This window comes from Grammomys surdaster, unplaced genomic scaffold, assembly GCF_004785775.1.
Source record: "Grammomys surdaster isolate TR1022 unplaced genomic scaffold, NIH_TR_1.0 136, whole genome shotgun sequence".
In the NCBI taxonomy this organism is placed as follows: Eukaryota; Metazoa; Chordata; class Mammalia; order Rodentia; family Muridae; genus Grammomys; species Grammomys surdaster.
Genome location: NW_021604594.1, coordinates 15,721,661 through 15,737,765, shown reverse-complemented (window position 1 = coordinate 15,737,765; position 16,105 = coordinate 15,721,661). Strand labels below are relative to the sequence as shown.

At 38.1% G+C, this 16,105-nt stretch overlaps 1 protein-coding gene across 1 annotated transcript in view; it reads left to right on the top strand.

The window, feature by feature from the left end:
* LOC114617438 overlaps positions 1 to 16,105 on the top strand; it is a 38,260-nt gene that overhangs the window by 12,660 nt on the left and 9,495 nt on the right. Inside the window, exons 5-13 of the mRNA XM_028763040.1 lie at positions 360 to 531; positions 4,486 to 4,556; positions 4,979 to 5,096; positions 6,623 to 6,807; positions 7,523 to 7,742; positions 8,435 to 8,547; positions 10,176 to 10,302; positions 13,092 to 13,306; positions 15,258 to 15,477. Of these exons, the coding sequence (XP_028618873.1) occupies positions 360 to 531; positions 4,486 to 4,556; positions 4,979 to 5,096; positions 6,623 to 6,807; positions 7,523 to 7,742; positions 8,435 to 8,547; positions 10,176 to 10,302; positions 13,092 to 13,306; positions 15,258 to 15,477 (1,441 nt within the window). The remainder of the gene's footprint in view (positions 1 to 359; positions 532 to 4,485; positions 4,557 to 4,978; positions 5,097 to 6,622; positions 6,808 to 7,522; positions 7,743 to 8,434; positions 8,548 to 10,175; positions 10,303 to 13,091; positions 13,307 to 15,257; positions 15,478 to 16,105) is intronic.

Below are 16,105 nucleotides of genomic sequence, written 5' to 3'. Positions count from 1 at the left end.
TCCTCTCTCTCTCTCTCTCTCTCTCTCTCTCTCTCTCTCTCTCTGTTTATCTGTATAGCACATGGTGCCTTTAGCAGCAGCAACAAGAATGTGTGCAATTTTCAACCTTTCACTTTTCTGAATAATTTAGAAGATCCCTTTCTATAGTCACAGACTTGCTAGTAACAGAGACTGGTCAATTCGTTGAACGGCCCTTAATTATGACCCTTCTAGTCCATATGTGCTTTTTAGAGATTGAATTGTGAAAGCAAGGATGGCATTGTAAAGGAGAAGTACATAATATAAAATCGTGTAGGATAATAAAATGAACTTACTCTTTACCAAAATGAAATTTTAATGTCGGCATGTTCAATTTGCAGATCGCCTGAAAAACAAGAAGTGCAACGAAGAAATGCTGGTGGTTGCTCTGAAAAAAGGAAGAAACAATTAACTGAAAAGGAACAACAACACAATAGAGAAAAGCAACAGCTGGAACTGTACCTTAGAGCCCAAGATACGGAGCTGCGGAACCTCAGAAATGATATAAATAAGGTAAAACGTCCTACTTCTCCATCTGTTTAAATAATGTGACTTATAATCGGTACTCAGTTCAGTGCAGGGAGCCCTTACTGATAAGAACACGACAAGGAAACAGGGAGCTTGGAATTCTCAGCATTGCACTAACGCAGTAAGCCTGTGCTCCCAGGAACTTGAGGTGTCTACCCTGCCATTAAGCCATACCTTGCTGTGTGGCCTCTAATGTGCATGCAGGCCATTTTGGGACAGAAACATTGAGTTGTGGCATATAACTGCACTGTATCAGTTTAATTTTGTCCCCGGTGTAACCGTTCGCTGGTTCTCCCCCACCCAAACCCCGCCAACCCCAGTTCCCGAATAATGATTCGGAGGCTTATAATTATTTATGAATGAATGACTAAGCCATAAGCTAGGTTTGGTCCCCGACTAGCTCACAACTATTATTAACTGCTTTATACTATTCTGTGTCTGCCATGTGGTTAGTTACCTCTCCTCTGTTCCGTACTGTGACTTCCTCCTAGTCCAGACGGGGAATCTTCCTGTGCGTGACTATACCCGAGTCCCTTTCTCTATCTGCTGGATATGCCACCTTCTAATCCTGCCTCAGATTATTGGCGATCAGATTTTTATTGACAGTTGATGCTTCACAGTTGATAGTACACAGACACTATTGCCACACCCCTAGAAATTCAATTCTGAGATCTTTACTTGCATATTATTTATTGTAAATCTTGGCTGTTGATTCCTGCTTATTATCTTAAAAGGTTCCTGAAAAAAAAAAAAACAAGTTGTTACAAACGCATGTTTGCTTACACTGAAGACCTTGGAGAACTTTTATTTGTTTTTATTATAATATGTCCTAGTTAATCTTCAAGGATTTTATACATATGTGTGATGTATTTTGATCCTGTCTGCCCTCACTCACCTCTCTGACTCTCCCTCAACATATCTTCCTCCAAACATCATGTGCTTTTTGCAGTTAAAGATTTCTTTTTATCATTTGTGTGAATGTGTGTTTGAGTGTCTGTGTGTGTCTGTATCTGTGTATTGACATTTGCATGTGGGTGACTGCAGAGTCCAGAAGAGGATGTCAGGTCCCTTGGAGCTTTGTTACAGGCAGTTGTAAGTTGAGTTCTGGGAGCCGGACTCAGGTGTTCTAAAAGAGAAGCAAATGTTCTTCATTGCTGAGCCATCTCTCTATCCCCAACGTCTTTAAAAAAAAAAAAAAGATACCACACTTAATTTAATTGTTGCTGCCCACATGTATGCCGGAGTGGGGCTATCCACTGAAGGATGAGCAGTCTACTACTGAGTACTTCTATAAAAGGCAGTGAGCTGCAAGTTATTGTGAGTGAAATGGAGTTTGGGAGAATGGAACCACTGAGTGTTTGGTGAAGTTCTGGGATGTACACATGGTCACAGGGTTTTCATCCCTGCCCCTTTCAATGATGTGAAGCATGATACAGTGCACTTGGCTGGTGCACTCCCTGTTAGCAGCATTCCTCGGGAGATATCCTATGGCTCTGGCATCTCAAAAATCTTGGGTTCTCCAAGGCAGCTTCAATGTTACAGCTTCTTGTTTCAATGTCTGAGATACACACATGATCTTCTGGGCTCCTCATAAGGGCTGGTGTCACTGCAGCTCTGCCCTCTCTAGCACTCTAAGCTCAGGTTGATCCACTCCACTACCACTGCTGTTCTTGATCATCCCATGGTACTGGCATCTACAATACAACGGGGTCTTCTGCTGCAACTAGGCTTCACAAATAGCCTCTCATAGGCTCTCTTCATGGTGCCAAGCCTCAACTTCTTTGCATGACCCCTTCAGTCTTGGGTCATCAACTGCAACTGAAGCTGCACCTTCACCAATGGCCTTCAGTGGCCTCTCACGGTGCCAAGTCTCAGCTGTTCTTCATGACCCCTTCATGCCTTCAAAACCAGTACCACCTGGATGATTCTTACTGTTACCAAGTACAGCGGCAGCATGAGTTACAACTTTGGCTACCTCTGGAACACAGCTTCTTTGTGGTCTCTCATAACATTTCCCAGAAGACGTCACCTCAGTAATGCTGGTTTCTTCTTAATCAACACTAATTTCTTAGCTCTAGCTAACCAGCATCAATTGTCCCAGTAGTTTCCTCCTCTTGACAATAAAGCCAGAACCAAATGACCGAAGCTGCTGAGTGCTGCTGCATCCTGTGGTTGGAAGTTGCCCCCCCCCGTGTTATATTACATTATTACCAGTTTTCTGCTTTCAAACTCCTTCACTGCCTAAGCTTAGCTGTCCTGGAACTTGCTCTGTAGACGGACTTTGAACTCAGAGATCTGCATGCCTGTTCAGAGGGATTAAAGGTGTGCACCATCCCACCTGGATTTAAGCTTTTCTTCATCTAGAACTTGCTCTGTTCCAGGCTGGCCTTGAACTCAGAGATCTGCCTGGCTTTAGCTCCCAGGAATAAAGGTGTATACCACCATACCTGGATCTAAATTTAGCTGGGTAGGATCTTGCCCCAAAACCTTACTCCCTTAATCTGCTATTTCCTAGAACACATGATTAGGCTCCATTTCATTTCCTGGTGTCCCTTTAATACTTGGACCATTTATTTTATGTATTTTATACTTCTCCTTTCTTAGCTTGCTACGGTTGTTTAAAATACTCTTCCAGGAGAGCCAGGGCTACACAGAGAAACCCTGTCTCAAAAAACAAACAAACAAACAAACAAAAACAGAGAACAAAGTCTATGATGGGCATTTATTTTTTTTAAAGATTTATTTATTTATTTCATTTTATTTGTGTGAGTACACTGGCCCCATCTTCAGACAAAGGCAAAAAGTAGCCACATTCTTCACCAACATATCACAGAAACAGTCTCTAGGCAACATATTGAAATTCTCCACTGAAACCTCTTGGGCCAGGTCTGCACAATTCAAATCACTCTCAGTAACAATGTCTTCCATATTCCTACTAGCATAGCCCATAAAGCCCCATTTAAAGCATTCCACCACTTTCCAAATTGAAAGTCCCAAAATCCACATTCGTCGAAACAAAAGCATGGCCAGGTCTACCACAGCAATACCCCAGTCCCGGGTAACAACTTCTATCTTAGTTAGGGTTTTACTGTTGTGAACAGACACCATGACCAAGGCAACTCTTATAAGAACAACATTTAATTAGGGCTGACTTACAGGTTCAGAGGTTCAGTCCATTATCATCAAGGCAGGAACATGGCAACATCCAGACAGGCACAGTGCAGGCAGAGCTGAGAGTTCAACATCTTCATCTGAAGGCTGGTAGTGGAAGACTGATTTCCAGGCAGCTAGGAGTAGGGTCTTAAAGCCCATGCCCACAGTGACATGCCTACTCTAATAAGGCTACATTTACTCAACAAGACCACACCTCCAAATACTGCCACTCCCTGGGCCAAGCATATACAAACCATCACAGTTACCCAGTAGGAGACTGGTGTATTTCACTGGTTTAGCTCTGCCATTCATATGTGTGAAATTTTCAAATTAGTTAATGAAGGGGTGCTTTGACAATAAAAATAGAAATGCTCACCACAAGCACACCTTCTGGCTTTCCCAATAACACCAGCTTTGCCAGTATGAATTTCTGAAAATTTTTATTTTGAGCACCAAGTGTGATGAGATCCACAGCATGACCTCAGTGTGTGAGATGTGGACACAAGGAGAACAGTGAGTTTAAGGTCAGCTTGTAAGTGAGTTAGTGTCAAAAAAAAGTCTCAAATTAAAAGGAAAGATAAAAATTCGGGTCAACAAGCTTTCACTTGAGAGACTGACTTTGTGAGCCTTGAGGTCCCTGTTGCAACAAACAATTCATTTAACTCTGATGAAGAGCATAAATGCAGTATGAATGGTTCAGTGGGATCTGGCTGTCTTCCTGTCAGATTTCAGCACATAGAGAGTCAATGAACAGATTGATGTGTCCTGTCTTTCTCTTTCTGTTAGTTGCAAGAAGCACAGCATCCAGAGACAGAGGCTGAACACGGTGACAGCATGACGAAAGAACACCTGCAAAAGTATGATTTAAAGCAGTACATAGGAGCGTTTGAATGGTTATAAAAAAACATAAGCTGTGTAATACTGGAAACACAATGATACATGTATCTGTTTAGAATCTACAAAAGCCTTCCATGAATTATTTGCAATGTGTATTTAGGATTTTGGAAGCAGTTCAGAGGTAGAGGATGTGAATTGCGTAAGGCTGACGTTCTGGGAGTCCTATCCCCAACAACACTAAGAGAGAACTAACGTCTAATTGCTCACACCCCATTCTTCACAGTAACCACCAAACCCAGATGTAGAGGAGATGCATTTACCAAATCACCCACTTTCCAAACATTTCATCAGAAATACCTATAATCAGATTCAAATGTTTCTTAACTTTTTTTTCTAATTTGATAATCTCAGAGTAATTAATGGAAATATGTCTACCTTTCAGGGTCGAACATGAAGTTTCCAAGTTAGTAGAAACCATCAAAAAGCAAACAGAGACAATAGAACAGCTTGAGAGAAAACTACCAAGTGAAGGTAAAACATTGGCAGAAACTGGCCATCTGGTAGGTCAGCCTTTTATTCATTTCTACCACACTAAGTGGAGATTTTCTTTCTCTAGTCATTGGATGTAGGAATATTGTAGGCACCAATAGAATTCTTATGGATAAAGATGCTTCTATTATATAGTGGCACCACTAGTGCCAGCCCTCTCAGTTATAAACAAGTTGGCCAAACCCATATAATCAACTATGTTGATAGTAATATGCTAATGGAAAAGACTGTATAGCTTTTTTCAGCCAAAGTTTTAAGAAATGCTGAGTTTCACTCTCTTCATTCAATGATAAACACTTTGATTTTTACATTCTTTCCATTCTGACAAAAATGGGCTGGACATTGCTTTGCAGAAACCTGTTTGAGTGCCATTATATTTCACAAATCTCTTAATCTTCCAAGAAATTTAATGCTCTATACATTTCTCAATTTATCGTGAGATCTGAACTGTCGGTGAGTTTGGAGAAATAATGATATCAACTGTGGAGATTTAATGATGGTAATAACCATTCAGCATTGTTTCCAAAGAAATGTGGTTTTCTCTTTGGAAAAACATAAAAAACATAAAAAAGGAATCAATAGCTGTTAAAATAGAGATACAGCTGCTATGTCAAGTAGGGCTATAATAGAAAACTGACTTCTTAGTGTTACAGATTCAGAGCACATTTGTGTGTGTGTGTGTGTGTGTGTGTGTGTGTGTGTGTGTGTGTGTGTTTAAATTCACTTTGTTTATTAGCTTTCAAGGACCTTAGGGTCCAACCTTGGCAAGGATTAGTGTATATAATTCTTGGATGCTAATTCATAAATGTCTAATGAAGGGTACCCAACTGTTAATCAAAAAGAGCAGAATGCTCATGGATTTGTTTACGGGAATAGACACCACAATACTCCATTGTGAAGACTTCAGTGCAGTGGGGTCATTGCATCCATGAATTGTTTTCCTTACATGTGCTAGCTAGATTAAACAGCAGCTCTGTTAAACAGTCTCCTCTCAGATGAGGTAAGGTCTTTGTTGGCTGAGCTTTCTTGTGACAGCAGAAGCTCCATTAATTGGAATGCAGTCATTGGGACTTGCAAGTCTTACAGGCAGGTTGCGTGGTATGTAAAAGTGTTGTGGCTTGACTTGCTGCTATTCTCCTGTAACCAAGTGTAAGACAAAGGAAGGGGAGTGGTGATCAAGTTCCTCAGCCTTGTGGTTTAACTCTGACTGTACTGAAAGTTATTTCATCACCCTGTTTTATTCACTTATCATGGAAAGGTAACTATGTAATTATATATTGATTAATAAATATTCAAATCTCTCTCAGACTTAGCAACTGAAATCAGTGCATACACACATGCAATAATGAATCATGTTTTTATAATTTAGATTAAATGCAGTTAACAAGGATGGTAAATGCTTTACAGTCCACCATTTTCCATACATTTAAACTTCCAGCTAAATTATTGGCTAGAACTACAAAAACATAATGCACTGTTATTTCTATTATGATTATTTAGTAGTATCCCTTCTCAAAACTTGGTAATTTTTTTTCAGACACAAGCAGGACAAGAGTTCTTTAATGCTTTCAGAGAAATGCGCACTACTTCAGTAATGAGCCAGCTGGAACTCAGAATCCAACGTCTGGAAAGGGAATTCTCTGAAATTAAGACCCGAACACGTGAGAATGTTATGGTGCTGGAAAACTATGTCAAACTTCATCAGTCACATAAGCTGATGGAGTGAGTAAAGCCCAAGCGTCATATAGAATATTAATTCTGCTCCTTAATCACCTCTCACAAAAGTGCATTTTTACAAAATAGTATCATGGCTATAAACACTACCTAGAATATTAATCTTGGAAACCACTGATGACAAATGAACTGAGCTTCAGGAAGCGAACCCAGAATGACATCTCCCCTTTATTGGTGTATATACTTGTGTGTTTGCTCTTCATAGTCACGTATCTTATCTTGATTTCTTAGACTTTTTTCAATAAGTTAGTTGATGATTTTTTTTACTGCTACAAATTTGCTTCTCTACACTCCCTGAAATATAAATATTGAACATTTGAACATTTTCTAGAATACAGTAACATAAAGTCACAGTGTCAAGGACAACCCGCATGTCTCCTCTGGGTATCGTATTCAGCTAGGCAACTTGCCTAGCTTGTCCTGTGGCTTGTCTGTGATTCAGATCCTGAGCATTTCCACTAGTGAAAACCTAGACACAAACAGTTCTTTTAAACATTTCTATTCTTCACAAAGGCACATTCACAGCATGGGAAAATATTGACATGGCATGAAATAGAGAGTATTTCACATGGTGCTTCCAAATAATTCCTTCTTCGATGTGTGATGCTTTATGGAAGGCAAATAAACCGAGTTCTGTGTCTAACAAGTTGATTGGGGGTTGGGAGGGGAATGAGATAATGACTTGCCTTCCCACTCTTCACAGGACTGAAGCTAAGCTGAAGGAGGTCACGACCCAATTTGTCATGCTGATTCAGCACAACACAGCATTACTGAACTTGCTAAGCTCCATATTTGCCTCTGAGGGTCCCTGTGTGACAAATTTTCATAGAAGATTGGGGAGCCTCTTTACCCAAGAGAACACACCGACTCCCACTTTAGACCCACAACCTTCAAATCAGTCCATAACAGCCCACCTGGATGCGGTTAGTTGCATTATTAATTTTTTTCCCTCTGGGTAATATAATCTGAGCTTTTGATGTGCAAACTACTGAATTGTTTGGTTTTTAAAAGATTTAAAATTTTTCATTCTTAAATTATTTAGGTTTTGGGGGAAGCAGCAAGCATGTTGATGACAGAGGACAACTTGAACAACCCCCTTATCTTTTTCAAATGTGTTCCCTAGGGTTTAGGACTTGGTTGGGCAGGCTTGGTCAAAGATACTCTTATCTGCAGAACCCTAACTCTTGCCCTGTTTAGTGTTTCTAGAGTACTGAAAAGGCAAACTCCTCTATGAATGCATGCTGTTAATGATGGTGCTTTCAGTTAGAGCCAGTTGCACATAAAGCACAGTCAGGAGCAGGCATTTCCCAAAAGTGAAATGTTTCTTGGACTAGTATGAAATGCAGCCACAACTAGAAAAACCATTATTAACAGGCATAAGTTAAAAAGAAACGTGTTTTGTTGCATAATAAATTTCAGCGATATAAAAGGATGAAAATGTCAATCCATCTGAGTTGTTTTAGGAAAAGTCCTCTGCTTACATCTGTGTGCTTGGTTGCCAGCATACGATTTACAACATTTAGAGAATTCACCTAGATTCCTAAAACTGTGAGAAATAGGTCCCAGACAGAATAAGTTCTGTATTTATTAAAACTAACTTGCCACCTTTTCAAAGCCTATGAATGACAAGGAAGATTTCAATAAAGCACTCACCAAGTCGGTTCCATCTGCACAATCTGAGCTGCATCAAACAAAGAATTGTCTGGAATCAGCTAAAGAGAAAACTCCGTAAGACTTTAGCATTTCATATCCGTTTAAGCATTCATTCTTTGTTTTCACTGTACTTGTCTGAAAAGCAAAGTAAGAATACATTTTGTACTTGCATTTTCCTTCCTGAATTCTCATAGATTAAAATTTGTCTCTGAAGTTCCAAACAAAAACCTTAAACCAGTTGTGCAAGGCCACATTTCTCTTTAATGATGTTGAAACAATAGCAGTGAAGTCTTTGATAGTCAGCTACACTCTTCACCAACCCTATGGTTTGGTTCTGAAAGTGTTTTCTTCTTTTCCTTCAGCCAACATTTCAATATAAAATATCTCTTCAGAATTTTTAACCACATCAAAAGTCTCTCGAATCTGCTTATATCGAATCTGCTTGTATCTCCTTGCTCTGTTGGTCAGACACAACATAAACAAATCAGATACATTCCACCTTCTAAGTGTCTTCCATATGCACCTAATATGTGCATATCTGAGTGTGTGTCCCTCTGTCTGTGTGTCTACAAGTTTGTATTCATTCATTTGTTTAGGGTGTGTGCCCTAAGGCTTGCTCCTGTGTGCTGGATCTTTCTCTTAAATGAGGTGAAAGACGATTGAAGAAGTTGCAGTTTATCTTATGGAGTCTACCCTAAGTCAGTTATTGGTTGGTTACTTCCACAAGCTCTGTGCTTCTGTTGCCCTAGTATATTTTGCAAGTAGGGCAGCATTGCAGATCAAAGGTTATATGACTGTTTGGGTATTTATGTTTCCCTTATGGTATCCTGCAAAGTATACCACACCAAATCCTATACCAATGACTCTAGAACATAGGGGTGACGTTCTGGACATGCACCAGCTCAGTCTCTCCAAGTTCAATGAGTTAGGTGGGTGCTATCTTCAGCAATTGGATCTTGCTGTCAGTCAGTGGAGAGCAACCATAGTTCCATATATAATTCAAGTTTTAAGCAGAATTCATGGTGGTATATTGCTTAGTGAATAAAGAATGGAAATAAGATCCGACTCAGTACATAGTTGGTATTTTCCAATATTTCCATGAAGACCTCATTGATTCCTTGGATATAAGTGAGCAGAGAAGGAAGGCTGACAATAGATAGATATACAGATATATAGATAAGATATATAGAGAGAGACAAATATAGATACCTATAAAGATAGATATATAGTGGGATATAGATACATGACAAATAGATGATTGATAGATAGATAGATAGATAGATAGATAGATAGATAGATAGATAGATAATGATAAATAATGTATGTAAAAGCATTTGTGGGGTGTATGTGTGTGTGTGTGTGTGTGTGTGTGTGTGTGTATCAGGAAAACAATGCTATGATGTTAGTTTTCATCTTTCCCCTTTTGTGGATTCTGGGGACTGAATTCAGTTCATTAGACTTGCACAAAAAGTTCCATATCTGCTGATTCATCATTTGGCCCCAATGTGAGCTGTTTACATGCTGTGTGTACCTTAAGAAATTCCTTCATATTATTTACTTGAAGTTATAATTTTTAAATGCTTTCCAATAAAGTTAGTTTTAACAAGTAAGAATCATAATTTATTGATTTTTATGTGTTTGCACATATGCTTTATGATTACTCTGGAGAAGTTGTCACTAATTTAATCTTTACATTCTTGTAGAGGTAAAAAATGTTTTAAACCAACAAAAACATCAACTGTATGTGAAAATGGAGAGCATAGTTTCTCTGAAGTTTCAAATACCAGGCAATTTGAAAAGAATATTCCAATTGATGAACCACAACATGAGGTACTTTTCTATGAATTAGGGGACTCAAAAGAGTCAGTTTGATAAATAAACCCCTCTATGCTTTAACAATAAGTGAGATGTTTTAAAAAATACTATCAAGTTGATATTAATAAAAAAGTTGTCAGTTTTCTATAAAACCATGTAAGTTCTATTAAAAACAAGCAATTGATTCTCTTCTGTCTCAAAACAGAGTTGATATCTCAAAACCAAGCAACAAACATCGTAGGCTTAGATTTTTTTCAAAACCTACTTTAATAATAGTTCGTCAACCTCCCTTTAACCCACCATTCACCAAAGGTAAGGGAAAAGAAAGCTTAATAGGAAATGGGAGTTGTGGGCCTGTTTAGAAATAGTTTTTTGGGGTAATTTCAATCTTTATTGTCAGCATTCCAGTCCACTAGCAAAACACCAAACATGAATCAGCACCAACAGTTCATGCCACTGAGCAAACACCAAACACAAATAAGTAGCAGTGGCTAGACCCAGAAGAAACCACAAGGCTCTGCCCACTAGCCAAGAGTCTGCAGCAGCAGCAGCAGCAGCAGCAGCAGCAGCAACAGCAGCAGCAGCAGCAGCAAGAAACAGCCAGACTACCACCGGAAGTTCTTTGATGCATTTCTCTCCATGAAGTCACAACAAGTGAAGATCAGTGAAGAAAGCAAGGTGAACCAATGCAAGAATGCCATCAGGAAAAGTCAGTATCAGTGAAGCCCAACAAAGACTACCAAAAAGTTGCAAGGAGAACCAATGCCACAGCGTCACACATTGTCTGTTGAGTTAGAGTTATACTTATTCTAAATATCATATGACCATTTGTCCTGTTAAGTGTCTGCTCTAGTGAAACATCACATGCTCTTTCACCAGGCAGCTTCCAGAAAAACACGTCTGTTCTCAGTAAAAAATTACATATCTGCCCAGAAAAACATCCTTTCATAAGACAGCTTCCAGAAAAAAATCACATGACACAACTAAGTCTCCAACAAACCCAGAAATTCCCACTTTAAAACATTGTATGACTATTTCCATATCAGAAACATGAAGTTAACTTTAGAGGATGATTTAATTAAGAAAAAAATAGCATATGTAAATGTGAAATAGTAAATAGTAAAATGAAATCTAGTCATTTATAAAATTCTAATATTTGTTATTTTGCCAATTCCAAATAAAATTCAGTGATTACAATTTTTAGTCACATTCCACACTGATAATAGTATTTAATAACAATAACAGCAATAACAATAATAAAGTTAGCCTTACATAGACTATGTACACCGCACTTCTTTCTCCAAAGAGTTAGGGATCATTGCTGAATACTGGACATAAATAGTGTAGTATCAGAGATAGTGAATGACTAAATCCAAGTAATGTCATTTATCAACTATATTTGAAATTGTATGTATCTCTGTTTCCCATTATTCTATAGTTCCTAATTTTTTTAAAAAAAAATTATAACATTTACAGAGTTGTGAGAATCTGAATTGAAAGGATGTGACATGAAATTTCTTTCCTCAATAGTATCACATTCTTTAAAGGAGACTAAATTATGTGAAATTCTATACACGTTAATTTCATATTTATCATTTGACAATTGTTCAATTCTCCAAAGTTTAGTGGGTTAAACAACCTTCATTTCATTTTAAAATCTACAGATTGAGAAAATCTTGGCAAGGACAGATCATTTCTTCTCCAATGACATTCAGCTGGAACAGATTGAAAAGGTATAAGGCTGAAGTGTTATTCCCTAATGTATCTGCTTGCTTTGGATATTGGTATTAGATGCTGACAGTAGCTTCATTTGAAGTAGGGTGGTGGAACACTCATGTAGGAACACCTAGGCTTTCCTTGCAGTCTGATACCCTTACAACACGATGATAACATTGATGCAAAGTACTTTCTAAACTTCTGTTGGAAGTCACAGGCATGAATCTTACCACATCTGTTTATAAGAAGCAAGTTTGAGATTTTTCCATGTGTCAACATTTGTGGAATGAATATTATAGAATAGCAGGTTCTCAAATTATTATTATATTATGTCCTAAAAAGGATATAACTTAACCATTGGAAATAAGTCTCATTTACACATAACCTTATCAAATAATCAGTTATTATGGTTGAAGCAAACTATTATTTACAAATTCAAAGACACTCCATTATTCACTGAGAGGGCTGTTTGGAAGACAAAGAGGGCAGGTCACATCTGTGGTGACTTGGTTAGAGAGAAGAAACTCACTCTCTAAAGAAATACTTCAATTCATTTTGATCCCAACTCAGTTAACAGTTCCTCTCAGAGGTGATTCTTCTCCAATATCCCTCTGCCAGTTGACTTGTAGCTGCTGTTTAACAACAATCACACACCCTCAGTTTTTGTGTCAGCTTTGATCTCCTTATGTTGTTGCTTTAACAGTCACCAGGTATCTGACAGGAGCCTTTCTGAAGTACTTGTAATTTTATATTCTAAATCCATGGTATAACATACTCTGAAAATTATTTTAATAAAAATTATTAATTATTAATACTTTTAATTCATCCTGTGACTTTTTCAAACTATCTAATTCCATGGGCACTGACATGAGAATGATTTAGGACTGAGTAGATATTTCAGCACTAGAGGACTTATTTCCAGTGCCTCAGACTTATTTTGACAATTCCACACACAAACACAAATACACATACATAAATGGACACATATTTAAATGTTCAGAGTTACTGCCCAAAACTAAAGGAATCAAACACATAGTAGTTATTGTTATCACAATTAAAAGAAAATGTATCTTTTAAATTTCTTTCAGATAGTAAGAGAAGATCAAGAAATGTTTGACAACGTACCAGAGAACCACAATGCCTTGTTCATAACTCCAAGGGAATTCAGATATACAAATCTGGAATCTGAACACTCAAAAGAAACAACTCATCAAGCCTTCTGTAAAGCTGAACCAGAAAAATATAAGGATCCCTGTCTAGAATGGGTAGCAATGACAAGTTCATCATCTCAAAGACAACTAAGGCAAGTCAGTAATTTGTCTCTGAAAAATGATTGTCAGTGAAAGACCTTGATGAGATTCCATGGTGTGAAATCAAGCTACAGAATATAATTTTGGAAAGCAATCTTACTAAGTAAACTTTCTTTTAATATGCTCACTCAAAAATAGTTGCTGTTTATTTTCCAGGTTTGGGTTGCATGGTGCTCTCCCACACAATATCTTCATAATGTACATTTTGTTTAATTATTCTCTTGTAAAATTGCAGATCATAATACCCATGAATTTATGAATTAAAAGTTTAACTGTTGTCTGAGTATTGTAATATAAGTACTAAGATACATAGTACTAATGGTACACAGGTGGCCTCACTCTAACACTTTGCCAATGGACTTTCAACTGTATTACCTGGTGTTTCCACCAGAGGGTTTGTAGGGGTGGTCCTCCTAAGTTATTCTGTGCTGTGTGAAGTAAGGGTTGCAATGTAGGGAAAGGTCAACATGAAGGTGAAGATAAGCATGATTTAAGAGTGGATAAAACAGGCCCTTGCCCAGCAGGAAGGATGTGTAGAGACAAAATGGAATGGTCCCATCCCTGATGACTTGGTAAGCATGGTATGAGCTGTCTATAAAGCTCATCCCATGCTTACCAAGTTTTTGTTGCCACTATAAGGTTTTAGTTGCCACTATAATCAAGGATTTTATCATGGACAGTTATTTCACACTGCTTCTTGGCAGATACAGGGGCCATTTTAGTAGGTAGCAGTTTAACCTGAAGAACCACACATGTGTGATAGCCATTTCCTTGACCCCTGAGTTTTATTTCTTTTTTAGTTTGGAATCTAGAAATATAATTATTTCCAGTTGAATGTTCAGATGTTGTTGGGGGGGGGAATGTAGTTGCTCATTTGTCACTATTAGAAGTCTTTCATGGGAAAATACACTGAGTTCTGCTTGGCCATGTGGAAAGAATGGTGTGACATGATTTCCTGCCCCTAGAACAGAGCCAGAAGGTCATAGGCCTCCACAAGTGTTGATAGTTGCTGGGCTCGGGGCTTGTTTGTATTATACACACACACACACACACACACACACACATATACTTTCTGTTCCTCTTTCCTGAAATATTCTCTCTGCTAAGGTTACATGCAAGGGAATGTCCTCTCTGTCAAGGTTAATGACTCCATGATAATCAGTGACAGCACAAGTGCAAGATGAAAGGGTGTAGCTAATGTCTCAGCAAAATGGTGAATGCTGGGACCTTCAAGATAGCCCTTAAGGCTGTGGAAAATAACTCTAAAAATATGAGTTCAAAAATATATAATTTCTCAACTATGCAAATGAATTATATAAGGAGCTTCTCAGACCTAAAAGAACAAAGGCACCTGCACTGTGAGCCAGCTTGTCAGAAAATTACAAAGTCAGGCAGATACAAAGGCAGGCAGATTCATGAGTTCAAGGTCAGCCTGGGACAGAGATAGGTTAAGCCCAAGCATGGTAGGAACAGTAATCTTAGGGCAAGATCCCACCTAACTAGCTTATTGTTTGTGCTTACAAAACCAGGCAAATATCTGAATTTATCTGCAATGTTAAAAAACAAAAAACAAAAAACCCATGTGTTTGTTGTCTTTTTGTAAGAATCAGGGTGCTGGGGTCATGGGGTGCTGACTCACGGGATAATCATAAGGGAACCTGGGGTAATGGCTAAAATGATATGTAAATAAAAGACTGGGATTTTGATCTATAAGAGAGGAGCTATCCAGAGAGTTTCTGGAATTGCAAGAGAGAGCTGTCTCAGTAGAGAGTTATCTGGAAAGCTGTCTCTAGCAGAACATAGGCCATCAGTTTGTAACCCACAATTTGATCTTGAGTCATTCTTTCTCAGCTCCCAGATACCCTTTCCTCAAAATCTCTCTCCAAGATGAGGCTGGTCCTTGGTAACAATAAGACTTATGTTTGCCTTTGGGAATCTTTGCAGGTCTAAGGACAGACAAGATGGGTCCATGAGGAAGAACTTCAATAAAATGGAAGCGTATACACCTGCATCAAACATGTGCATGATGAGCTCTGATCCAGGGTTTGGATCTGGACGTCTCTACAACAGTTTAGGATACAGCAGAAATGTTCTGCAAAGAGAACCCTTAATGACAAGCTCGAGACTACAGCCCTTTGAGAATTCATTGAGCTTCCAAAACAGGGTGAGTTGTGCTGTTTTTCTTTGGTTTCAGGTGTCTTATATAATTGTTTTCTTAATTGAGTGGCATGCTGAGTTGATTAATTAACTCATTCATCTTAAATTAATCTCACAATTTTGTGTTAATTAAAAAAATTGTATACATTTTAAAATCCTTGGAGACTGCATTTACAACAAATAGTAACTTGAGTCATTAGTTATTTGTATTTAGTATGATGCATATTTTTATAGGCATATGTAAATTAAATCTTAGAAAATTACCATTGTTTCGCGTCATTAGAGGTAAACTTTGTGAGGTATTGGCTCTGAGTTTTAAGTGGTGTTGTTAGGGCTCAGGTTCATAGTAGTCTCAATATATTTTCCCAGCATCCCAAGTTTGACATCATATTGAGTATCTCATGCACATGCCTACAGTTAAGGAAATCTGAAAATACACTTTTTTCCTGAAAATACTTTTTATGAAACCTGTATATTTGCTAAATCAAAAAGAAAAGAAAAATGTCCTTAATGGCTGTCTTATTTACCACATATTGATTTCAATTTTTTCAGTGTGATTATTGCTGCATAATCTTATAATAAAACTAATCTATCTATCTATCTATCTATCTATCTATCTATCTATCTATCTATCT